The following is a 26,265-nucleotide window of genomic DNA, read 5'->3' as shown; positions in this document are numbered from 1 at the left end:
AGCAGAGGCGGGGAGCCACACAGGAGGCATCTGGCTGCTGGGGCGCACCCGGCCTTGTGTAGGACGCAGCCATGTGGCGCGCTCTCAGGGACACGCTTCCCTCTGTGCTCCATCCTCGGCCTAGAGACTTATCGCAACGGGGACAGCTTCATCCCGATCGGTTCAGAAACCTCTGGAAGTTTCCAAGGAGGACCAACGCCTGCTGCGAGCAGGCGGGCGTGCAGGAGGGTCTGGAGCCAGGATGCGGGGCCCACGTGGAGCTGAGCTTGCTCCCAGAACGCACTAGAAGGCGCACACGGGCGGTCATCGCTCAGCTGTGCCGTCACTGCGGGAAAGTTCAGGCAGGTGCGCCCCGAGCCCCCAGGGGACCTGGGGCCATTTGGGTCGTCCTGCAGGGGCCGCAGACACGGCTGCTCCAGATTCAGCGTGGGGCCATGACCCCGGCCACGGCGACAGCGTCCCGTGCTCGAGCCACTCCTCCGCGTGTGCGAGGCTCCGGGCGCCGGCGGGCTGGTGTGCTTCCTCACTCGTCCGCGTTCCCGGAGCCTCGGACACTGAACAGACCCCGTCAAACCCGCCCACCCTGGGCCCTGGGCCCTAGAACTCCTTCCTGAGAAAAGAGAGTTGTCTCAACTGCCACGTGCTTTCTGTTGCAGCCCTGAAATCCACTTTCCCCAGCCCCTCACTGGAAAACAATTTTCCCTTGAAAATGCTCTGGATGACACGGTTAGTGAGCAATCTCTCTTACGGTTTGTGGTTTCACCGAGGGGAGAGCTTCCAACGGCTGTGAGCCGGCTCTCTTCCAGCCAAAGTGTGTGCACACAGCGCTCCAACTGTGTCTGCGCTCGGGGTCCCCGTGCATCCAGGCCTGTCCGCTGAGAGACCAGCTCCTGGACCGGGGTCCCTCGGCGGTGCCGGCTGCATCGGGTCGGCCCACCGACGCCAGCCACACCCCATGTGAGGTGCCCCATCTGCCGATGCGCCAGGCCAGCCGGGAGTCCGCCAAGGGTGAGCAGAGCTTCCTGAGACCCCCAACCGCACAGACGCTGGAAACCGCTCTTCCCCTCACAGCAATACACACACGCTGTTCCTGAGTCTGAGAGGAGACGTGTCCCTGGCCCGTCCAGCCGCACGCTCCCCATGACCGTCCCCGACCTTCCTCCTCCTGCTCATTGCTGAAGTTTGTGACCCCACATCACTACGCCCACCGTCGCTGAGCACGCACAGAGCCGCGGGGAGCGCTGGCGGCCCGTGCGTGTGTTCCGGCTGAGGGGACAGGGCCACGCTCTGCCTTTGGGCTTCAGCTCCTCCTGCAAACAAGGGCCTTTTCCACAGTCCACTTCGTGCCGTGGCTTTTGTGGGTTGTTTTTTTTTGCAATTTTGTGCTTGTTGGTGGTGATTTCTCGGGTTAAAATGGCCCCCAAGCCCAGTGGTGAGGTGCGGTCTGGTGGTTCTGGGTGCAGAAGGCTGTGTTGTGCCTCAGGGGAAATCCACGTGTTAGACGCACTTCCTTCAGGCGAGAGCGCTGTTGGCCGTGAGTTCCACGTTAACAAATCGGTGATCTGTACTAAATACGGAGCCTTTAAACAGAAACACACATCAAGCGGGTACTGTGTTAACCTGTGGATGAGCGTGGCCAGAGGCTGGCGGGCCTTCCTCCCCCGGGCGTGGCCGACCTGTGTTCGCGGACGTTCTAGAACATGGGCACTCGGTGCGCCCGCTGTGAAGCTGGGGTGACGCAGCCGTGCGGCCCTGAGTCTGTTCGCTGATCAGCACCAAGCGTCCCTTCCAGCAGCAGGACTGAGGCGAGGCTCCACGTACAAACCCATGGGCTGCAGCCCTTCTGCAGGAAAGCGCCCTGGCGTCGCCCACCGCACACTCTGGGTTGCGCCTTGATGTACAAACCCCAAGCGGAGATCAGGAAAGTGGGGTCCTGGGGACAAGGACACCGTGACCCTGGTAACCAAAAGGAAGGGGAAATCTCCAGTTTCTTCACTCGGTCTGCACGAGCGAGCCAGGGCCTGGGGTGGCGTCCTCCTCGGCAGCGTGACCCCGTCACTATCCCCACAAGAGGTTCCCCGCGATCACAGGAACAACACGCTTCCTAAGCTCTCTTCATTGCTCACTCCTACGGGCTTCGCTTACAAGACCCAGAGCGGGCTTGATTTAATTTTATGAACTTTGTATGGAATTACTACTGAGAAATGAGCAATTGGCACAAGTTTTTGGAAATTCTGAGACACAGAACATAAATAATCACAGCCAGCTTGCAACAGAGACATGGCCCTAGAAGGGCAGGAAGGCGGACGCAGGACGGGCATGGACCACATGGGAGTCAGAATGTTAGAAAGGGAAGGGCGGGCTGGACATCAGGGGAGGTGAGCCTGTCCCGTGGGAGGCCGATTCGCGAAGCTCACTGGAGGCAGGACGGGGGGGGCAGGTCAGGGGGCTGTGACCCCGCCCCACGTGCTTCCCTCACAACCAGTGAACGGCATCACCCGGCGCCCCCAGCGCCCCAGCGGGGATCCTCGCCAGTGCTCGCTCGGACACACAGGCTGTTGGCACCTGTGTGAGCGTGAAGCAGCCTCCCATGGCGCGAGGGGTCACTGAGGGACACGCGCCATGGAGAGACCGCCGGGACCTGGGAACGACGGACACTGCCCCCATCTGCGGTGAGCTCCAGGCTCAGGACTACACCTGTGCCCCCCTAAGAACCTGGGACATTGCATAATACAATTTAAATAAAGGGATTTAATGGAATAGAGAGCCACACCTTAGAGATGCTTCACAGGTCCAGGGTTTTAAGACAGAAGGTGAGGGAGGAGAGTTGGGCGACCGTGCACAGTGCTCACCAGGTGGTGGTGGTCACTCCGGGGGACCACGTGTGCAGACAACAAATGGCCTTCGGCGCATGAGAGTCAGAAGGGGTGCAGTCCATGTGCATACCAAGCCGCTTCCCCAGGAGAATCCGGCCACAGCCCGGCGGCTTCCAGCCCCGTCCACTTGCCGCCCCGGAATCAAACGTTAACCCCACGAATGCTGGAGCCTCACTCCTGAATTCTGTGTGGGCAGCGGGTCACAGAAAGGTGGCCCTGTGGCTGGGGAGGGGCGCTGTCCGTGGCTGGGCTCTCCGGGGGGTGGCAGTGTGCGGCTGGACCTGAGCTCAGGGGAGGGGTCTGGGCTGGAGAAACGCCTGGGGGAGCCATCCGAGTGGCTGTGCCTGACATTCCCGCCTCCGCTCAGGGAAACAGGGTTTTGGCCGGCGCCACACGGAGCCAAGCCCCGCTGGCCGGTCGGTCAGGGAGCCTCAGGATGTGCGGACACTGCGCACGGTCGATAAGAAACTGGCCTGGCCTGCTTGTGTGAAGGCGGCCATGGCACGAGACGGCAGCAACCTCTCATCTGGTCCCCAGAAGTTCCTGCTGCGTCCCGACGGATGGGGCCTCAGGCCTGGGAGAGCAATAGCGACTGGAGACACATCTGGGGAGGGAGGGAGACGCCCCCCTGATGCGTGCAGAAGCACCTAGAAACTGGCGCCAACAGCCCACGTGGGTGCTTCCAGGATTAATTTTAAGCCCAAATTGCTCCAGATGTCACCAAACACAAGCACTTCCCAGGACGCAAATGCAAGGCTTCCTAACAGCAACAGTGTCCTGGCTGGAAGGGTCTAGAACCTGATGGGAACAGAGACATCGACTCCTGGCTTATGGACAGTTCAGATCACTGAGGAATACTTAGGAATAATTCCAGGAAATCAGATTTCCATGCAGGAAACTCCGGGCAAATCTGGAGGAAACACCTTTTAGTTTGGTCAGACTCACTGGAGATGGACCACAGGGCAGATGTCATGTTAAAGGCAGCAGAAGACGAAAACAAAAAAGGTTCAGGGTAAAATAACGTAACAAATGTGTGAAGTCCACATGGTCAGCAGTGACCCTGGTGCTTGACAAACGTCGTATGTTGTTCCTTTAACTTTCCTGCAAGTCGCATGCGATGTGGCTAAATGCATGGGATTTACTGACACCACAACCCTCGAGACGCAGCCGTGGTGGGACCAGGCCGGCCCCCCTGCATGTCCCCCGGGGCCCCAGCTCGCCGAGCATGACCAGCCCCCTGGCAGCCTCTCGTGCTGTGAGAAACGGGCCTCCTCTGGCTCCAGGCGTGGGTTTGCATAACACCTGCTGTACTCCTAGAGACCCCAAAAGTGACTGACCCCACCCAGCCAGCGGCCACTTTCCCTGGGGGTTGTCCACAGGGCCTGCACCTGGGGCCACTGGGCTCTTCGCGGGTGGAGCAGGTGACGCGCCCCGGACGCCCACCAGGAGTCACGTTCCAGTGGAGCCGGAGAGGCTAAGCCAGTGGAGAGGGAAGCCGAGGTCGGAGCCCTGACACCATGGGCTGTGTCCCCCACCGTCCATTGCCCAACCGCCAAGCCAAGGGGGGAACCAACACCTAATGTTGTCTCGTTTAATGAGGAAGGTACTATCTTCCCCCATTTCACATGAGAAAGTGAACCCAAACAGATGCCCTGCCGAAAGTCGTGCAAGCTGCTCTTAGAAGGAAACTCGACGCAAATGTCGGGTTTCCTCTACGCAGTGCTGGCCGTTTCAGTGAAGAAGGAGAAAAGGAAGTCTCTTGAGTTGGTGCCTCAGAAATGCTTGCAGAAAATGCTGGAAATACCCGAGGATCGGAGGATCCGGGTGCCCAGGCTGGACCAGAGCCCGAGGTCCAGGACGGAAGACACTGGGTTGAGGGTAGATTTGGTAGATTTACTTTGCACCAAGTGGTTAGCTTTGTGTTGTCACCATTTTTTTTTTTTTTTAAGCAGGCTGCATGCCCAGCGAGGAGCCTGATGTGGGGCTCAAACTCACGACCCTGAGATCAAGACCTGAGCTGAGATCAAGAGTCGATGTTCAACTGACCGAGCCACCCAGGTGCCCCAAGTTGTCAACATTTTATTGAGAAACAATAAAAAACTTACAAACAACCGTGTATTAAAATTATTATTTTACTACAGAGAAAACATTAAAACTTAAATAGAACTTAAAAACTGTGACCATTTTTGGATCTTAGAAACAAAACTGACCGGTCCCCATGTGTCACAGTCTCTGAAAGCCAACCCGGCCCACAGAGAGAAGTCAGTGTGTCCAGAGCCTCGGGGTGATCAGCATAGAAACTCCCTGTCTCCACTTTGTCACGCAGAGACCCTCAGGGACAACTGGGGGACCCCAGCTGCTTCCTGGGAAGACGGGAGGGACACCAGTGACGAAGGCAGGCGGTGGGCGGGCTGGACCGTTCAGGGAAACCGAGGCACGAGGGGTACAGACCACCAGAACGTGGGCTGGAGCTCTGGGTCTGTGTCTTCCTTCCTTTGATACGTGAAATCACTTCTTTTTACAACCTGTATTGTTTCCCACGGCTGCTACAGCAGATTATCACAAACTAGGTGGCTTTAAACAAAAGGAACTTATCCTCTCACGCTCTGGAAGCTGGAAGTCCAAAATCAAGGTGTGGGCAGGGCAGGGCAGGGCCACGTCCGTCCTTCCTGGGCTTGTGGTCGCGTCCTCTGCCTGCACATGGCCTCCTCCCTGCGTCTCGGTCTGTCCTCTTCTGCCTCATAAGGATGCTGTCAGATTTAGGGCCATCCCAATATAGTACAACTGCATCCTATCCTTCCCTTAATTACATCTGCAAAGACCCTTTTTGCTAATGAAGTCACTAATAAGGTCCAGGGGGACGTGGATTTGGGAGGCACCATTCAGCCCACCGCGCCTCCTTCAGTAGCCCCCTCTGCTCTGAAGATAGTCTGAGACCCTTGGCACGGCATCCAAGGGCCTGCATGCTCTGCCGGCCCCCAGGCCTGTCCCGGGCCCTGTCTTAGGTCAGACACGGGGGCCTCCTGGCCCTTCCTCCCACGTGCCACGCTTGTCCTGCTGCAGGACCGTCCTCCTGTTCCCGCCACTCCACTGTCTCATGAACCCTTTCCTTCCGATCCGCTTATTCGTATTATTATGTTATTGGTGACGTCTTCCCAGGATCGTGAGTCCATGAGGACAAGAGGCTGGCCCCCGCGCCCACCCTTGGTCTGCAGCATATCCATGGGGCAGGTGCAGAGCGCGAGCTCACTGTCCTGTCCGCGCACAGCTCAGGGGCAGACCACACCTTCGGAAGGTCTTGCTCTACGGCTAACAGCCCCTGCTTACTCGTGCTCCGTCCTCAACTAAACGTGAACCAGAAACGCTTTGTGGGGCCTGTGCTCGGCAGCCAGCATGAACACCGACTGAACTGCCCTTGCTGCCTTACTAACCGGGCTCCTGCCCAGCACGTGGACCCCCTCAGGTCATTGCTACCAAGACGAATGCCCTACCATGTGCTTCTACATAAACCCCCGATGGCAGCTTTATGTCACGTGCTTTGTCTTTCCTCAAAAAAAAACAGGGGTTGAATTAAAAAAATCAGTTCTACTGACGGTGCCGTGAGTTGCAGGGGGACGGGGCTCTCCCTGCGTTCCCAGACCATCCCTGGTGCCCGGCGGGTCTCCAGCAGTGTGGTCAGTCTGGGGGGGACTGAGGGCCACCCCATGGACAGACCCCACAGCCCCTTGGCGGGGAGCTGACGCCAATGGGAAGGGGCTCAGTGGCTGGGGAGGCCACAGACCTGCCCCTCCCACCGCCCTCGTTGCCTCAACCCTAACGGGGGTTCTTCTAGGCCAGCCTCACCCCCACGCCCAGCCAGCCCCTCTTCTGCGCCCCCAGCCGGAAGCTCTGTTCCCGGCCCCACCCCCAGCAGGCCCCTCTCCTCGGCCTCAGCCCAGCCCCTCCCCCAGGGGAGACCCCTGTCCCCAGGCCCCTGGGCACCAGCTCACTGCCCGCGGGGCCTGTGCTCATCGGTGGGGAGGGACAGGGCCCTTCGGCGCCAGGGCCTCAGGCGGGGCTCCATCAACGTTCGCAGGGAGCGAAGAGCACACAAGTGAACACCGCACCATAAGGCTCTGCTCCGACCCGCACGGACCAGCCAAACACGAGCACGAAAAACCAGTGTTGGCGTCTGCTCTTCACACAGGCACACGTGCTCCCCCCGGAATTCCCAGACCCGGCCCCCCTCGGGGCTACGAGGCATCCTGCCCGGGGGGGCCGGGGGGGCTCGGGGTCAGGCAGCGACGGGCGGGGCTCGCATGCGGCCCCCGCTGCAGGAGGAGGATGAGGGGCCGCGCCGAGGAGCTGGATGGTGTCCAGTCCCTGTGCTCACACTGCAGAAACAGGCCGTTCCCAGGAAGATGGAAACTATGCAACGAGGAAAGCAGACCGTCCCTAATTTACAGCCCAGGGGCAGGAAGCGCTGGACAGCTGGGGGCACTCCGCGTCCACTGGGGGGGCGGTCCCTCGGTCGGGGGGTGTCCCGCGCAGAATCTGAGCGACGTGTCCTAGGTGCCCCGTGCAAGGTGTTCCCTGGTCTGGTCACCTCTCCGGGCCCCATACTACCGAGGAGGGCCGGCCCAGCTTGGGGACCTCGGGGCACTGAGCCAAATGCAAAGTGAAGATACCTCAAAGCTGCCGTCTGAAGTTGGACGCATCACTGGACTTCCCTCCACCTGCTGCCCAGCTGGGGAGACTTCGGGGGCCACGTGCCGGGGACTCTGCAGCCTCCCCTTCCCGCCGTGGGGTAACGGCCTGGCTCGACGGGCTCATGGCCCCTTGGGTTTGGGGAATCCCAGCGAATGACGCCGTGACATTGTCACCTACAGACAGAGCACTGTGTGCATGGGTGGTTATGCTGGGCGCAAAACTTACCAGGACAGACACCAGGAGGGGCCCCGGGACGCCCGAGCCCCCACGCCTCCCCCAGACCCAGTGTCTCTGCAAAGAGATGAACTGATTTCAACATGCAGATCGCTGTCATTGGGAAGAGTCTGAAGCCGTGCAAATTAGCAGGATGGGTGCGTAAAAAGCAAAATTCTGTCTATAAACCTGTCTGACAGAAGGATTTTATACAAAACCTCCAGCCCGCACGCCCCAACCAGGGATGGACACGCTCGTCCTTCCGACAGTCTGGGACCAACCCCACGTCCACTGCACTGAACACGCCTTCTCTTCCACCCGTTACCACAGACACGATGCCCACTGTCGTTATGAAGAAAAATAACCCCCAACTACACGACAAATTTCTCACGCAGGTTTATCTGTTTGGTTTGATCCCGAAAATTCAAGAAGTGATCCAACACTCGTATGTCGGCTGCATAGAAGCAGCCTGTGGGTGAGGACCCGCGGCCACAAAGACGGCGACGCCACACAAAGGGCCCCTCGGTGTCTCTGCAGGCCCCTCGCCCGTGACTTCTCCGCTCCGTCGGCACAGAGCGTCTCGCGCGAGGGCAGAGTGCGTTATCCCACAACTTGGACGCGGCTCTGCCGGAGGCAAGGTGAGTAGCTGGGGCCCCGGTCCTGGGAGTTTGTCACCGGGCTGGGAGACATCGAGGGCCAGGCCATGAAAGCTCTTCATCAGGACACAGAACCAGGGAAGCCCCAAGAGAAAGTGGGGATCTGGGGCCCAAGGACGGGGTTGTGCCGCAGGGCGTACGGGACAGTGGGGGTGGCCAGCTGCATGTGGCGCCCTCCCCTGCTGGGGCTGCACTCCTCCCCCAGCTGCCTTCCTGCCCAAGGACGCCGGGGAGGCCTGGTCGGCCCACAGCCTGCACGGGAGCTGCTGGCCCTCGGACCGGCGGCCGGCGCTCAGCATCCGACCGGGGCCCTGGCCCCGTCACGTCCACCCAGGCGCTGCCCTGGAGGCTGCCGAGTCCGCGGTGCGGGAGTGCAGCCGGCCGGGGGTCAGGCTGTGCCGTGTGGAAGACCGGCTGCTCTGTATCCACGAGGGCCACGTCCCCGCCTGCGGCAGGGAGGGCTCTAGAGCCCAGACTCCCCGCGGAGGGTCTGTCGGCAGGACGGCCCTGCAGGGCTCAGCCAACCCGGCGTGCAGACAATTCGGAAGGACCGGTCAAATTCACTCACAGAGCAAGTAATCAACTAGAATGAGCATTTTCACTAATCCTCAAGGTCACTGGCTGGTTTTCTGAAGGTCGGGGTTCAGGCAGCTGCATACACAGCCCGGGGCCCGCAAGCTTGCAACCTGCCGTCCCCATGTCGGCCCCCTTGTGCTCTAAGACCTTCTAAAGAGAAGCCAGGCATTGGGGTTTCCGTGTGGTGCATCCTAACTTTAGTGCAGTCCATGTGCCACACCAAGCCGCTTCCCCAGGAGAATCTGGCCACAGCCCAGCTGCTTCCAGACGAGAGCATTTCCCCCAAAACCCTGCAGCTCCTGGGCTTACAGGTTGCGGGTCATTCAGCCCGGGGAGTTTACCTTCTCTGCACACCTGAAGTGATACCTGTAAACAAGAGCTGTGAGATTTGTCGTTCCCCTGCTCCAGCACTTTTGTTTAATGTTGTGGATAAAACCGAGGGTGGGCTCCTGGGTCACACTTCTAGACACATGCCGACACATTCACGCATGATCAGGGAGCCCCGAGCAGCCGCATTCCTACCGTGTCCGAGCCATGGACGTAAATGGAGGCCTGGATCTGCACCCAATGAAGACAACTAGCCATGCCTGGGCGGACCACTTGGGAAGAATCCCGGGAGGGTCCAGACCAGATCCTTCCTGGGTGTGTCTGCCTTCGACCACAAACCCGCCGACCCCGACAATCCCCCGGGACCCACATCTGCAGGTGATGTTGCCTCGTTGTTTTCTGGAACCCCGGGACCGTCGGGCGAGTTACATCCAAAGCTCACACCGAAGCTGGTGGCCCAGACCCTCCTCCACTGTTCTTAGAATTAACTGTTGGCCCCACATGAGACCCAAAGGTGTGACATGCGGAGCTTGGTCATTTGTTTATGGGGGTCCAATCATGGTGGGGGGTAAACGGCCCAGAAATACAAACAAGATGCCCCTGCCTCCCTACACACAAACGTTCCCTCTGCTCTCTGTGCTACTTCTTCTTGGGGAACACCCCCACCTGCCCACTAGCAGCCCCTCCCCATCAGGACACCCCTCACCTGCCCACTAGCAGCCCCTCCCCGTCAGGACACCCCCCACGTGCCCACTAGCGGCCCCTCCTCGAGCGCACCGTCCTCCTGGAATGACCCCAGGACTCTACAGAAGCAAAAGCTCATATGTAAGAACGTCCACTGCAGGTGGACGCCCACCTACAAACAGTACTGAGTGACCTACCTGCGTGAACACAGCTATGTACATATGTACTTAAATACCAGGCAGGTACAAGTCCAAGGCTTCCAGCCCAAAGAACAGCAGACAGAGGCCCTCAGTGCCCTTCCTTTCTCCGGGAACGCGGCCCTAGAATGACAGGGGCCGGCCCAGTGCCCTTCCAGAGGGGGAGTTGTGGGCCCCGTGTGGGAGCTGGAATGCGCCAGGCATTCCTCGAGGAACATAACCCTGAAAGGTCCCCGGAACCTAAAAATCAGTGTTCCTCGTTTCACTAAAGATAGGAGCCAAGTTCAGAGAGGGAGAGTGGGAACCTGGTGGCTCCGCTCCGGGGGGTGACTGTTGTTCTCCACCATCGGCCTGTCCCTCTGGTTCCCCAGCCATGCCCTGAGGGCACGCGGCGCTCCCGCTCCTCCTCCCCGCGTCCCGGGGCACTGCTGTCTCCAGGTGACCTCAGGACAGGCCCACCTCCACCTCGACTCCCCCCAAACCCAGCACAAGAAATGGAAACACAAGGAACGCGTTGACAATTAGAGCAAGATCTTGAGGAAGAACGTCTTCTCCCCCAAAACGCCACCACCCGCCAAGCTCTCCCCTGAGGCCTGAGCCTAGCCTTCTGCATGGCCTCTGCCTGACAAACTGTTGAGTTTCAGAGGCTTCCAGAAAGCAGACGTGGGCTGCATTTCTCGAGACTTTGCATTATGACGCCTCACAACTTACAAAGGAGAACGTGCATCTCCAGCGGGTCTGGAAGACACACAGCCTTGGTGACATCTCCCTGGCCGTCGCTGGACATTCCGCCACATCCGGAGGGTGGCACGTGGTGCAAGACGCGGGCGTGGGCTCCAGGCAGGGAGAACCTCGCAGGCAGCCGCTGATCGGCTGCTCGCCCTCCTGTTCCTTCCGTGCCATCGAAGAGAACCACGTTTGTCCACGTGTGTTTCTCTCTCCATGGTCTAAACCGGCCACCATGCCCATTAATCCAGGCCCCTTATGGAGAACATGTACTTGTTCAGGGAGAACGGTCACAACCAGATTGGGGGACACACAGCAGCTGTCTCCAGACGGCACTTACAGCGGCTTCCTCACAGCCGGACCTCACGGAGACAGACCCCGCGCCAGGAAGGAGCTCTGACAACGGGCCCGGGAGGCCCCTTCAGGGCTGTCCCCGCAGACCGGGCTCCAAAGACAAGGGACTCCTCTGGGGCTTGCGGGGGGCCTCGCGCGCCGGGACAGGCAGAACCGGCCACTGCGCGCCAGGGAGCACTGGGCGAGCACGTCGACGCTGGTGCCTTGTCCAACACTCACTTCTCCAGACCAGGCCGGCTGTGGACAGACACACAGACACGTGGACAGAAGAACAGGCACACACACACTTTGCTTGAGTCCTGGGCCAGCTCCCTAAGGCCTGATTCGGAGACTTTACTTGGGAAGAAAACGACAGTCCCTCGAATTCTACCGCCGTCCAGCGGAGAAGCCTCGCATGCAGCGTGCCCGTCCGGGGGCTCCTGCAGGAAGGGGGGTGGCCGTCGGGCAGGCGAGGGATGAGCATCTGCTTCGTTTGCTCCCTCTGCCCCCAGCTTCGGGCTCAGCGGGCTGCGTACGTGAAGGGGACCCCGCCGAGGTGTCAGGTGGAAGGACGGTGCTTCAGGGGCACGTGGGCGGGCCAGGTCTGCCCACGTCGGCCGCGGGGAGGTGGCGACAGCGAGGACAGGCCTCCCGTGGCTTCGGTACATGACCGGGACGCGCTGCCGAGGGGAGCTGCCGTGCGCGGGGCGCTGAGAGCGGGCACTGCGGGGCCAGCCCAGCCTCGCTGGCCGGCAGCATGGACGCTGGGCCGCCGCGAAAATCACCTCCCTAGCTCTGCAGCCTGTCTCCTCAGGAAACTGACCCAGAAGAGGAAGCAACCTGCTTAAAAATACCTTTAAACAGGCAAAATCAGACCACATGGACCACACGCTGGAAAACAGCACCTCCTTCTACATGACACCGGACACACAAACATACTTCTGTGTGTTCTGTCAAGAGCACAGACCTAGTACCCGCCGCCTGGGGTCCGGCCGCGGGATGCCCACCCCACACCCCCGACCCACACTCAGTGCGTGGGCGCTGAGAACGCCAGCAGCGCGCCCCTCGAGTGGCCACAGGCGCTCAGGACCAGGCCCCCCGGGCAGTCTGTCCCACAGGAACAGCCTCCCAGCAGCAGGGACCTGAGATGCACGTTTCCTTCCAGCGGCTGCTTGTGGGGAAACCGAGGAACGAGCTCCGATCCGGCCTGTGGCCCTGCTGGGTGTCAGCAGACGTGCCGAGCGGCCGCGAGCGACTCATTAGTGACACGGGAACGGTGCGTCCGCCCTCCCGCCTCGGAGGGGGCTCTGGGAAGCTAAGGGCACCGCCCGTCGGGTCCTGCTCGTGTCCGTCACACAGCTGACGCTGTGTGTGGCCGTCGTCCTGGGCGAGGAGCTGAAGAAGTCACACCACACACAGTCGAGGGCACACGGGCCTCGCTGACTGTCATTCCCGGCCCTCTGTCCCCACCCTCTGTCCACGCACAGCCACCTGAACCCCAGCAGCGCGTCCTCACATCTGCAGCCCCACAGGGCTGGCGACCGGCGGGCGCTCGGTCAGCAGCTGGACAAGCAGAGGTCGGAAGGTGGCCAGCAGGGCGTCCAGAGGCGGGGCACGCTGACGGCCCTGTCAGCAGACCGGGGTCAGTGCTGTGTCCACTCGAACGGAGCAGAGCCCGGCTGACAGCACACGAGGATGAGGGCCCGGGTTTCCCCAGGAACCTCACAGGTAACCCGCCGCACGGCCATGGACCCGAGGGGCTTGGAGCCCGCTCTCTCTGCAGGACGGCCGCCTGCGGTGTAGACGCAACAGCTCTGCTGGGCGTGCCGTGGCCCGGCAGCCCACACACGTCTATCTTTGTTCCACTGACCGTTCTGTGTTCACTTCAAAGAAACTCCAAACAGCTGGATCATTTTATAGCCTGAAGGGGCTGTGTAACCTGCGAGCAAACAGAAGTGACTAGCAGGGCAGAAGCTCACCCAGATCTCGAGTCTTCGGGTAAGTTACTTGCAAAAATTCAAAGATTCTGTTATCCTCAGGCTACAAGTTAAGATCCTCGCCCTGAAAAGTCAGGGAGAGCCCCTGCCAATGAGGAGGAGCAGGATCAGCAGGGATTCCCAAAATACCCAAGACTCCATGGCGGTAAAGGTAAGAAGGGTGTGGGATGGACCCGTAAGCTAGCTGGGGACTTAGGGGCCGTGCCGGGAGACAGGCCACAGAGGCTGGTGGTGAGCAGCAAAGCACAGCGCTGCCTCTGTGACCTGTCCGGGGGCGGGCCACTGCGGACCAACGTGACAGGCGGTGCAGGGACAGGAGGACTAGTCACAGAACAGGGACGACCAGCAGGGCAGACACAGACTCGGGAACGGTGTTTGGAGACCACGGAAGGAGGTTCGTTCTGGGGAGCACCTTCCGGCCCCTGCGGGATGGGGTACCCCTGTCAGTCTCCCGTGTCCAGATGTTCCGGGTCAAGCGGGTGAGCTTCTCAGCAACACTTTGTGGCAGCAAGTGAAGCAAGGATGGAGCTCCAGCGTTTATGCCCTTTCCGGTTTGTATGAAAACATCACGGACCACGGGGGAGCAGTCTCCAAGCAGGACTGCCCAGGAAGGAGGCTGTGCTCCCGTGGCCAGGAAAAAGATTCAGCTCACACGCTGTGCCTGCTTGGGCGTGAGCACGCCGGTGCACTGCGCTCGCGGGGGAGGCACGCTACGAGGCGGGCACAGACACGCGGGGAAGGAAGTCCAGTCAACACCGCTGGTCCACACAAACGAGAAGTCATGCTTCACGCACCCAGCTTCCCGAAGTTCCAGAACTCCGTCCTTCCCATGCAAGGCGCATTCAGAAAACACACAGTCCCATCAACACGTGGGCAGAACGCGGAATGCAGGCTTGAATGAAGTGTCGGTGTTCGCTTCTCTGGGTTTGATGACATGAAGGGAGTACTGGCTGCAGGGTCAGAACTGGGGCTGGCCCTGGGGTCCAGCATTTCCGGATTTCGGGGCGCCGAGCCACTCCGGGTGGTCCACATGCTCACGGCACACGCGGTCTTCGAGCTGAACGCACTCCCTGCAGAGCACGACGACGACAAGCTCTCTGAGTTAACTTCTGGGGCAAGCATTTTTTAAAGAGCACAAACACGGACGTTCTCCAGGGAGCTCCTTGGAGAACGGCAGCACACAAGCCATTTGGCAAAGGCTCCGTGTGTCTGTCCTGATTTGTTTTGCTTACGGAAGACAAAACAATACGAAAATCTGTTTGCACGCTGGAAGGATGTGGATAACTTGAAAAGCATCTAACAATGACGTCATGCGGCTCCATAATTCAGGGCTTATAACCGAGGCTTAATAACCGTCTGAGAAGGACTCGGTTTTGGTAAACACTTTGAGAGTAACGTTTTCCATGCAGCTCATGATGATCAATGTTGGAAAAGGACAAAGAACAATGGAAATCAGATCCTGGTTCTTTCCGTTGCCCAAAGCTCTGAGAGAAAAGGCACCGCGAGGAACCGTCCCAAACCTGAGTCATCACCGCAGACTCGGGACGTGAGGTGTTTCCTTCCCTCCGCAATCCCACCAAACCAGCAGGTGAAGCTATTCCTGGAAAACGTGGCTTCCCGGCAGAACGGAATCGTAACGGAAAAAACGTGACTTTACGATCACCGCGTAAAGGCAGAGACATTTATGACAGGAGCTGAGGCCAGTGGGGATGCCTGTCTCTGCACAAGGAAACCGGATGCCAAGACAGCAGGTAGAAGCTGAGTGACTCTCAACAGATCCCACAAACATGAACACAGGCACCACTGGAGTTTCCGGAACCTTCTAGATTCAAACATGCTACTCCACTGCCAACGCCACGCGGTTTGGGGCGGGAGGATGCTTGTCTCCCTGAATACAAATGACCTCGAACACAGGATTTGAAGATCAAGCATAAAACGCTCAACCGCTGAAGAACCAGAAGGCCAGTCACTATCTCTGATGTCGGAGAGCACCTGGAGGGCAGCCTGGAGGAGGAGGACCGGGAAGGACTGGGAAGCCCATGGGGCCGCCGCTCAGGCCCTCTGCTGGCGGCACCAAGGGCTGGGCTGGCACCACGTCCAGACTCCCCCACCTGCTCTCCACCCACAGGACAATGTCCCCAGCCACAGGGGCCACGTCCCCCCGGCTGCAACCCCAGGATGAGCCTACGCCCACCCGAGCACCCGATGTCGCCGACCTGCTGATCCACCTCCCATCTCTGGGCCTCAGCTGCGGGAAGGCAGGAGGTGCTAAAACCAGAACAAAATGTGCAAATCAGATGACTTCCTGAAACTTTGAACCAACAGCAGATACATTTTTCTCTAAATATGAAATGCATTTAAAATGCATTTGTTAAGTTCAAGGAACACGTGTGAGAATCTTTTTGGTGAATTACTTGGCAAATAAAACACAAGTACTTAGGTCATCTGGTGCATAATTCTGCACACAGGAAGCAGGTGCGAAGTGCTTTTAAAAAGGCAGTGAAATGTTTCTATACCTTCTTCAGTTTTTGCCAGTTTTACACGGTCAGTTTCACTTAAAGTAGGTAAATGGCGCCCATTCCCTGCACCCCTCCATGCACAGCGCCAGCTGGGGCTGCGCCCAACTGGCTCTCATCAGCGGAGCTGCAGGGGGTCCACGTGCATTGAGCCCTTCCTGCGCCCAGCGCAACGGCTTTTGGCTCGAGGCTCCTCTAGCCCAGCGGATTTGACTGTGGACCCCACTCCCCCCGCTCCTCCCGGGAAAGGGGTCTCGGCGACGCCCATCACTGTGCCTGCTCAGAGCAGGACCCGGGAGAGCTCCTCCCCCATCCACCCACCCCAGACCCACCGCCCATCCTTCCAGGGGCTGCCATCCCAGGTGAGGCCAGCACACGGCATGGGTGTTTGTCTCCAGTGAGGGACAGCAAGGCGAGGCGGGTCCAGAGCCTGGTCTCCACCGGCACCTGGTCCAGAGTTTCGAGCGACCTTCGGCCGACACGCAGTCTTGTCGCCGCTCTCCCTGGACACATGCTCCCCAAGCTCCAGCTCATGGCAACCTTGAAATAGTTGAGCTTAAATGGAATGGATAATCTCTTGATGTCATACAGACTATGTAGCACTACACGTGTCCAAGAAGAGCCGGCTGAATTCCGGAGTAGTTGAAAAAAGATGGCTTTGAGCTCCCCACGTCCCCGTGAGCGGAAGCTCACCCGTCGCTGCTGCGCCCTCCAGACTGACAGAACTCACCATCAAAGAAGCAGACAATGGAGGCCGCCACTCCCGAAACTCGGCATGCTCATGAAAGCTGCCCAAATTTTGAAGCAATTTGGCAATCTGAGAAACTCATTTAATTTTCCCTATCATTTCAAATATCCTTCTGGGTGAGGATTCTGTCAACAGTAGTGACTGCCCCCAGGCCCCGTGAAGATGCCCCAAATCCTTCCAGTTCTCCTTAAAGCAGCGTCCTCTCTCCCACCCGCACCCAGAGCCCAGAGCAGGGACAGGGGTCTCCCGCGGCCCCGCGGCATGGTCCCTTGGAGGACCCTCCCATCCCTGGACCCCTCCCTGCCGCAGCTACACAGTCCCTCTGACGAGGACATGTCCTTGTCCACAGCACGACGCGCCCGGAGGCAGGCGCAGCTCCCACAGGCCCCTGGGACCCCACTCTCTGAGACCCCGGCTCTCTCCAGGAGCTGCCTCCTTCCCTACCTGCTGTCGGCTCCGCGGGGCCAGCAAGCAGCCGCCCCGACCACGGGCTTGACGGAAAGAAGAACACCACTCTCCATCTGAAAACGTGGCCCATTTATTTGAACTGACGGCATCGTTACATAGTGCAAACGTTTCTTTGGTAATGAACTGATTACAATGAACACAGAAAGGCACTTGGCTGTTGGCAACAGTTAGAAACTAAATAAATATGTACACTCGCTTCGCGTGGCCGCGACCCCCCGCCCAGCCGCGGGTCCCTCCGGGCCCTGCCTGCAGCTCAGACACTGCATGTGAGATGAAACCGGGGACCCCGCGACGTTCACGCTGCAGTTACAGACCCTCACCGTGAGTCGCAGACACCCCTCCTTCCGCCGAGAGAACGCGGTCCCAGCCATGCGTTCTAACCCTCTGTAGCAAAGCCACACGGCCGCCCCCAGACACCAGACTCTCAGAACGTGGGGTGCGCGGTCATCTTATACCTGAGCAACTTCCATAACCATCACGCTGTGCACACGGTTATCCACTCTCTCGCTGACAGAAATCAGTTCTAAGATTTGGTTATTAAACGTGACCTGGTATCTCCAAAGAAGTCCCACACCCGAGACACCAGCTTGTGTTTACCATTCAACGTTCCGAGGACAAGAAGTCAAGTTGGCCGTGTTTAAAGCTACCGCGGACACTCTCACGACTGGAGTGTTCACCCCACCCCGCAGGCATGGCAGCCTGGTCACAGAGCCTGGTGGCTCCTGCTTCCAGAAGGATGCCCGCGCCGGGCCAGATCGGGCTCTGACCCTGCTCACCACATGCCCGACCACCAGGAGACCTGCCTTCCGGCCGCCGCGGTCATGGCCACCCCACAGCGCCCCACCCTGGACTTGCCAGCACAAACTGAGACCACCTGTGTCCTCGGGGGTCCTCCCGGGCAGGGCAGGGGCCCCGCATCTGTGCTCAGCTCGGCGCCCGCACGCGGTGGGCGCTCGACCACATGCTTGCCGAACTGAGCTTGCATGTTCAGGGACACGCTTCTCAGGACACATCACTTCGTATCCAGAACAAAACAGGAGGTTTCCGGTCGATTAAGAAGAGAGAGACCATGAGGTATGATAGTTGCTTTTCTCTGAATTCTAAGACAACTTTTGCATAGGGGAAGTGATTTTTCTACCATTCCTGACACCTGAAACATGGGCAAAACGTCATGCATTTGAAAATACAAATGAGGTAAAGGGGTCGATTTTGTTTCTTTAAGGCACTCACACGACCTGAAGGTAGGAAGTCCCTCCGTGGGGAGAAGCCCTCGGTGCTTGGCCGGGAACAGAGCCCAGCGGGTGCTGCCAACATGGACGTGCGCCTTCAGTAGGAACGGGCTTCACATTTGGTCCACGCGGGCAGCGTCACACAAGCCCTAGTGAAAACCAACCTGTTTCTGCATTTCTGCACGTGGCTTCATCTCACTCTCGTGCACGAGGTGCTGGAAGTCGCAGGTGAGTGGGTGACCGGGCAGCAGGGCCGTCGCTCGGGGTCGACACGCTGGTGCCCTCCGCCCAGACCGTCAGCCCAGTTCTCCTATGAGTCTGTCCGTCAGCCACGCACTGATCTTCCCTTTCCACCGTGGCGTGCGTCCTTCCGGTGGCTCCGGGACGCGCACTTGCTGCGGGGGCTCGTCTGCAAGCTCCAGGTGTCAGAACCAAGCGGGACTCACTTTCGGTCGAGAAGAAAACGGTGGTATCCGGGGAAGTGAATTTAGGAGCCTAAATGACTTAATTGTGCAATTTAATAGTAGCACCAATATTTCAATAAAAACATTAAATAAAAACCTGAGAATCTAACGTGAAGTTAGGACGCGTGTCCGCGGTTTCTCCTCTGTGAATGATCTGGTCTAAGCACCTGCCCTCCACTGAGACAGAGGGATCCCTCCCGTCCGCACGCCCTGTGCCGGCCGTCAGTCTTGAGGACATGGAGGGCCCCCGAAGGCCTCGCCGAGCCTAAGGCTTTTTCCCCGTGCCGTCTCTTGGGCAGACCGGGCAGCAGGCCCCACGGGCTCTCACGGGCGCTGGGCAATCGGCAGGCAGGCAGGCCTCCACGAAGCAGGTGACCTGCCCGTCCTGGAGGAGAGAGGCGCCAGGACCCGTCAGTTCCTGGGGTATGCGGCCTGTGCATCACCCCCCTGCCCGTCTGCCCTTCCGACCCCATGCCGGTCTGAGCTCTTTGGTGCAGTTTGTAATCAAGGGCTGATTCTCCCGCTGATTAACAGCTGCAGACACCCTGCACTTCTTCCAGAAAGTTCCCGCCCCCACCCCGACTGGCCACCCACCCTGAAGACAGCCCAGGACTACAGGCTCAGCACAGCCCCCTGGCCCCACACCTGGGACCCCAGGATCACGTCCGGGATGTCCACCAGAAGGAGGACAAAGTAGGGAGAGGCTGCAGGGGACCGTGCTGTCCCCACTCTGCTCTGTCATTCCCAAACAGGACAACCACCAGGGACCCTGGAGTTCCCTTCCCATCCCCGGGCCAGGAAACACATCCCCTTCCTGAAGCTCCGGCCTGGACACGGGGGCCACCGCGGTCCCCACAGCACCTCCGTCCACTTTCTCTGGAGACCGAGAACCATCTGGCAGGCCCACCCTCCCAGCTGGTGCAAACACCCTGAGGCTGCCTGGGGCCGTGGTGTGCAGACCCACCCTGAACAGAGCTCTGGGGAAAGAGCCCCTGACTTCCGCCGAGTGGGGGCACCCGCCTCGGAGTGCAGCTGGTCCCCCCAGTTCCCATGGCAGAGCCCCACACTCACTCGGCACTCGCAGATGGAGCATGCATCTCGCTTCCACTTGGCGCCGTTGGCGTGAGGCTCCCCATCGGCATCTGTGCAGTCCGCCGTGCTGAGCCGGGACTCCAGTCTCTTTATCTGCAGCAAAGCAAAAATGTGCACTGCTCACTGGAGGTGAAGGTCTCAGCTCTGGAACCACACCCGTACCTCCGCCTGGGATGAGGACGCCTCCGGCTCAGCAGGGACACTTCAGGTTCCGAGACCTCGGCGACAGCCCCGTGTCACAGGGCACAGACTGCAGCCTACGGCAGCTCCAGGGAAAGAACAGAAGCCCGAGGGGGATCGGACGAGAGGCTCCCACGCGACCGTGCGAGCGGGAACCACCCAGACAAGAACATCCTGCAGGTAGACCCCCGGACGCGGACAGCCCTGACAGGCCACCAGCCCCAGCCGCGGGCGGCACCCCTCCTCCACCCCTGCTGCTGGGGGCCGACGCGGACGGTGGCCAGACGTGCTTGTCTCTGCACCGTGGAGGGTCCAGCAGCCCCGCAAAACTCCCAGCTCATCTATCGGTCCTTGAGTGGGGTTTCTGTCACAGGCACTGAATCTCCTGACCCCAGAGAGGAGAACGGACACAACCGGGTGCGACCGCCTAAGGACGCGTCAGCAGCGGGGGCATCCGCTCTGATAAAGGACGGAGCGCCAAGAACGGATTCAACACGCAGACCTCCCGCGCGCTCCTGGCCGTTAAACGTCCTCCATCTACTCCGTGTGATGGCATGCCGTTCACCGCACGGCCTCCAAGCTGCACAAGACCACGCGGTCTTCGTGGTCAGGTCGCCTGGCCTCGCACACTCTGCATCTGCGCGGCCTGCAGCCGGGCGACCTGAGCTAGCCCAGGGCATAAGCGCCCAGGTCTGGAGGTCAGGTGCGGCTCTGGAGGGCAACCGCCTCCTGCACTCAGGCCCTTGCTAGCATCATGATCTTGACGTCCCCAGACCCCAGAGCTGTCTTCCAAGTCCTGAAGGCAAGGAGGGTCCCTGAGGCCGCGGGAGCAGCAGCACGGGCCGGGGGGGGCTGCTGAGGACGCTGGGGGGCTCTCCTCGGTGATCGCTGACCAAACTGTGGCATAAAGCCGGAAGAAGCAAGGACAAACCTCGCCCAGCGCCTGGGAGACGACTGGGGTAGAAGGAGCCCCGTGTGAACCAGGCCTGGCCACGCAGAGTAAGAGAGACGCCCGCGAACTTCCCACCCACCTCTTCCCAAGACCTGGCGCCCTGCCCATCGAGCAGCCCCGCCCTGAAATGTGGGGGTGCGCAGAGGGAAGGGGACGCACACCGGGGTTATTCTGTCCTGCGGCTGGAAGAAGCCACAGACGGAGTCAAGGTGCTGGTGGGCGCCGGGGGGCGCGGGGGTGCTGGTGGGCTTGGGGCAGCCAGCTGTGTACCCCCTCCTGACTCTGCTCACACTGACCCATCTGCTCAGTGCCACCTCTCCCCCCTGCATTCTCCGTGGTCACTGGCCCAGCCTGCCTGCCCGGAGCGACCATCTCTAGGACTCAGCACCCACCAGCCCCGGGCAGAGCCCCCAGGATGCCCTGTGCCTGTCACTACCTGGCTGTGTCTCTCTGGCTGTGGGCAACGGTCGAGGGGCTTCTCTCCTGATGCCACAAGCCCTGCCTTCTGACCGGTGCCAGGCGTCCCCCCCACCCTGTCTCCAGTCTCTGTCACACACCTGGAGGCTGTCAGGTGAGGTCGCAGCTCACGCTAAGCTGCACATCCAGCCGTGAGAGCACGTGCACGTGGCTGGGAGAGACGGCCCCACGTCCTCCACGCCCGAGGACTGAGGACCCCACACGTAGCAATGGGATCCTGCTACCAGAGCACCACTCACAGGTCCATCTCCACAGGTTTGCACAGAATCAGACATTTCTGCCAATAGGACCGTCTGATCTGCACACAGACTTTTAACCTGGGACCTCAGTCTCCACTCGTGTACACATAGAGCTCACTGAGGACCGGACGCAGAGAAGAGGACAGGAGGAAGCTCCCGGGTGGGGGAAGGCAGATCAGTCATTTTCTGCAAAACCCTACAGGTCCTCGGAGAAGAGCCCAGTGTGGAGACCCTTGGTGGGTGCCCTTCCCCACATCCAGGGGGACCTGACCACAAAATGCCTGCTGACCCCTCCCTGGGGACAAGGATTAGACCAACATTCCTAAAGAAGTGGCTTTGGAACAGGACCTAAGGTCTGAATTCTCCTTCATGGCCCCCTCCCGACCTAGGATCTCTGTGGCCGCTCCAGGGACCCCACGCCCTCCCCAGTGGCACCCGAGGGCAGCCCACAGGGAGAGCTCCCCAGCCACCGGGAAACCGAGGGCAGCCCCATGTGGCCGGGCCGGGGACAGGCCACAAGAGAAGAGCCAGACAGGAGGCTCCGGATCGGGGAGCTGGCGCAGATTTCACAAGTGCAGGGTCTTGGGAGCAAGAATGCCACCTGTGAATCGGGATGGGATGTGCAGGGACAGTTACCTGCTCTCTGAGGTCTGTGATGGTCTTTTGCATCTCCAGAACAAAGTCCTTGAAGTCATTCGTCCCCGGTACTTGAGGGCGCTCACGGGAGGGGGCCGTGGCATTGCCCGGATGCTTTCTGTGTTTCCCGATTCTGCACGGGGCAGGGAGAAGCCGCCAACACACCTCAGCATGTCACACGTGGCCACAGGCGCCCCCGCCAACACCCCACACCCTGCCCTGGAGCCGGCTGTACCTCGGGGTCCCCCCGGGGCCTGCTTCCCCGGTGGGCTCGTCCTCCTGGAAGCTGAACCCCAGAGACCGCCTGCCTCGGAAGTGGTGCGAAAACGCGTTGAACTGTCCCCTGGTCCTGCAGTCTGAAACGAGCATACGGGTGTTAAACGTTGGCTCTAGTTCAGGGGACGGCAAGCACATTCTGAGAAACGTCACTGAGCCTTCACAGCACGTCTATGGTGCAAGCCGGGGCCTCGTGGCGGGCCTCCTCCCTCCATGGGCAAGACGGCTGCCGACCACATCTTCCTGGCCTGGGAGCCCCCAAAACCACCCAGACTCCCTGCCAACAGCCAGGACAGCCTCCTCCTCCATATTCGCGCCACAGCCCCCGTCCTCTCAACCGCGAGCTGGCTTCCCGCCACCCCTGGGGAGGACTCAGGCCAGGGCATCACCTTCCTCTGCGGCCAAGGCGCTATGCGCCCAGGAGCACCGTCCACGCATCCGGGAGCACCGTCCACGCACCCGGGGGCACCGTCCACACCCCTGCTCCCTCGTCCCCCCTCCAGGCCCTGCTCCTCCTGCCCATCCCATCCCACAAACACCCCGTTTCACTCCGTGCCCCATATGCCCAGGACATGCCTGGATGGGAACGTGGCAAATGCAACACCTGGCCCTTCCCAAACGCTGGAGTGTGCAGAGCAACAGCGGAAATCCCCGGGAAGAGAAAGTACAGGAGAAATAGGCTGGTCTCCTCCCCCTGCTCCCCCTCGTCTCTCCCAGTCTGGCGGGCCCGTAACCGCCGCCGGAGAGCAAAGGCAGGGACCTAAAGCCCACGTCCACGCACAGCACAGAATCCACAGGCAACTCCTCCCAGCGTTCTGCGAGTTACTCCAGCAGCTAAGCAGCATTCAGCTTCCCACTCGAACCTGGACCCATCGCCCGGAATTCCAACCCTGAGGTAGGCTCCCCGTGGTCACGCGGTGTGGGAGGAACCCCAACACTGAAGTGCTCACCACCCCGGCGGGGTTCACGGCTCACAGCCCACGTGCCCCTCGGGGTTGCAGGAGGAGCTCAGTTCGAAGACGAACGGCCTGTGCCTTCCACACCCAGAAACACGCCCACTCTCACAGCCGCCCCTGTTGGGCAACTGCGAATCCACGTTCCAGCCGGATAACCCATGTCCAGGTCACCAGGGAGGAGCCGATCGCGCGCCTCCTGAGGCTGCCCCGGAGAACGCAGCCTGCCCACGGAGCGCCAGCATGCCCGAGCCCGAGGCACACCTGGGTCTAACCTGAGAAAAGCTGGCCGCAGAGTCCACAGCGGGTCCAGAGGAAGCGGGCCCAGCACGTGCTGCGGAAAGTGCGGGCCAAGGGGCGCGGCATGCGATGTCCCCATGGGAAGTACAGCGTGTGTCCGCACTCACCTCCCCAGGTTTGCCCATACACGCACTTTCCTCAGGAGGAGAGCAGTCTGCGCCTTCCTCAGCTAGTTTAGGAAAAAATGGGGCGTACTCCTTTACAAACACACACATCCATGCACACACGGACGCACATATGCACACGTGCACATACACATGCGTGCACACGCGTGCTTGTACACAGACACCCGTAAATGGGGAGAGAGAGAACAGTAACACAGGACAAAACTTTGAGAACTGATGAATCTGACGTAGTACAGGAATTCTCTGTAGTATTTTAAAATTGGGGGCGCCTGGGTGGCTCAGTCGGTTGAGTGACTGCCTTCGGCTCAGGTCATGATCCCGGAGTCCCGGGATCGAGTCCCACGTCGGGCTCCCTGCTCGGCGGGGGGTCTGCTTCTCCCTCTGACCCTCCCCCCTCTCATGTGCTCTCTCTCTCTCTCTCTCATTTTCTCTCTCAAATAAATAAATAAGAATAAAAAAATAAATAAATAAACAAAATAAACAAATAAATAAAATCTAAAAAAAAAAAGTTATAGCCTTTTTTTTTTAAGTGGAATGGAAAGTAAACGGCAACCGACATTTGGTCCCGCCAAACCTTAATTCTTTTTCTTTCTGCCATATTTTAGACGTGGCTTTTGACCTATGATGGAAGACAAAGCTTCCGAAGCATCCTTGAACCTGGCCCGCTCAGCACCTGGAAGAAACGCGTCCGGGGAAGGGAAGTCAGAAAGCCTCAGCAGGTGCACAGATGGGAGAGGGCCCCGATGACACCTGGCTCTGAGTCGCCTTCTCTCCCGGGACTCTGGCTTTTCAGAGCGAAAACAACAGAAAACCCAGTTCAGCCCCCATCTAAGCAGCGAGGGGGGCCTGGTGGAGCCATCAGGACGTGAAGTTTTGTATCTGAGAAGAACCGGCCTTTCCCAGGGGCTTTCAAAGAGCTGTTTCCTGAAGGTGGGAGTACCACTCTCTGCCACACCCATGGAAACGCAAGTTGAGCTGGACAAACCAACAAGGATATTTCTTAAAAAAAAAGCTTAAAAAAAAACAACCCAAAACAAGTTTCCCTTAGATGTAATAGTGAGAATGTAAATGTTTTGGGATGTGGGGTGTGCAGTGAACTGAACTCTAATTTTCATGCAAATCCTCTTATAAGATCACACATGGCGTGTGCTGCACACGCGTGCTCAGCACCTGCTCGTATACACGCCCCACAGATTCACGTAGAGAGGACAGCCAGGCGGAGGCGGACGCAGGACCAGATCAGCACAACCACCCACATGCAGACACTCGCAGAGGAAGAACAGCGCTAACCGACCAACCCCGATTCCAATGCTCATGGACATGACAGCCGATTAAAAGCAATTACCAGGGAGCACGAGAGCCCAACCAGAACCGTTTCCTCCGGGAAAGGAGGCAGAAGAAGGACAGCTCTAGTCTCCTGGCCACAGAAGAGCAGGGTCACACGGGCGGCTCCAAACACGCCCCAGCTTCATCCTCCCCGGGTCTGTGATTGCAGTTTGAACCAGTTAAACCCAAAATTACGTTCAAAATAGGAAATGAAAATCACGTGAGCCACAGCAAGATTTGTGAATTCAAGGGAGCCTCAGGGTGAGAACGGTGGCCCCAGGCGGCGGGGACCCTCCAGCCCTCCACGCGTCCCCAGGCCTCCACACGGATGACAGGTCCACCTCGAGACCTTTGACAACACGCTCCGGAGACGTGTGCAATCACAAGACTTTGGAACACGCAGCGTACTGAGTTCGGTGCGTGCTACGCTTTCTGGATAGTCTGCGTCGTGTGTCATCCGTGGGTACCAACACGTGACACTCATCCAACACATAAGTACTCGTATTAAACACAGATTAGGTTTTAAGGAAAAAGCAGAAGGCTGACTGATTACGCTTATTCCTGCCTCCTGTGTGCGGCACTCGACACTGAGTTCTCTCAGCGAACAGCACCGTGTAAGGACCAGCTTCTCACGATCACAGCCCAGGCTCCGCTGAGTCCCCGCGTGGCCACCCCCGGAGACGGAACGACGCACCCCGGCACGCGCAGCAGGGCCCCCGGGACGCGCACCCCGGCACGCGCATCCCGGCACGCGCGGCAGGGCCCCCGGGACACGCACCCCAGCACGCGCGGCAGGGCCCCCGGGACGCGCGGCAGGGCCCCGGGACGCGCACCCCGGCACGCACGGCAGGGCCCCCGGGACGCGCACGCCGGGACGCGCACCCCGGCACGCGCGGCAGGGCACCCGGCACGCGCGGCAGGGCCCCCGGGACGCGTGGCAGGGCCCCGGGACACGCACCCCGGCACGCACGGCAGGGCCCCCGGGACGCGCACCCCGGCACGCATGGCAG

At 59.8% G+C, this 26,265-nt stretch overlaps 1 protein-coding gene across 1 annotated transcript in view; it reads right to left on the bottom strand.

Moving 5' to 3' along the window:
• Positions 1–17,054: 17,054 nt before the first annotated feature.
• The window catches only part of PXDN (peroxidasin), a 66,961-nt gene continuing 57,750 nt past the window's right edge, over positions 17,055–26,265 (bottom strand). Inside the window, exons 17-20 of the mRNA XM_081797262.1 lie at positions 22,511–22,631; positions 22,276–22,408; positions 19,771–19,884; positions 17,055–19,084 (exon numbers count right to left, since the gene is read on the bottom strand). Of these exons, the coding sequence (XP_081653388.1) occupies positions 18,965–19,084; positions 19,771–19,884; positions 22,276–22,408; positions 22,511–22,631 (488 nt within the window). The 3' untranslated portion in view covers positions 17,055–18,964. The remainder of the gene's footprint in view (positions 19,085–19,770; positions 19,885–22,275; positions 22,409–22,510; positions 22,632–26,265) is intronic.

This window comes from Leptonychotes weddellii, chromosome 10, assembly GCF_054177405.1.
Source record: "Leptonychotes weddellii isolate Sample4059 chromosome 10, ASM5417740v2, whole genome shotgun sequence".
Taxonomy (NCBI): Eukaryota; Metazoa; Chordata; class Mammalia; order Carnivora; family Phocidae; genus Leptonychotes; species Leptonychotes weddellii.
Note: the sequence above shows the minus strand (reverse complement) of the source record. Positions and strands in the feature narration are given on the sequence as shown.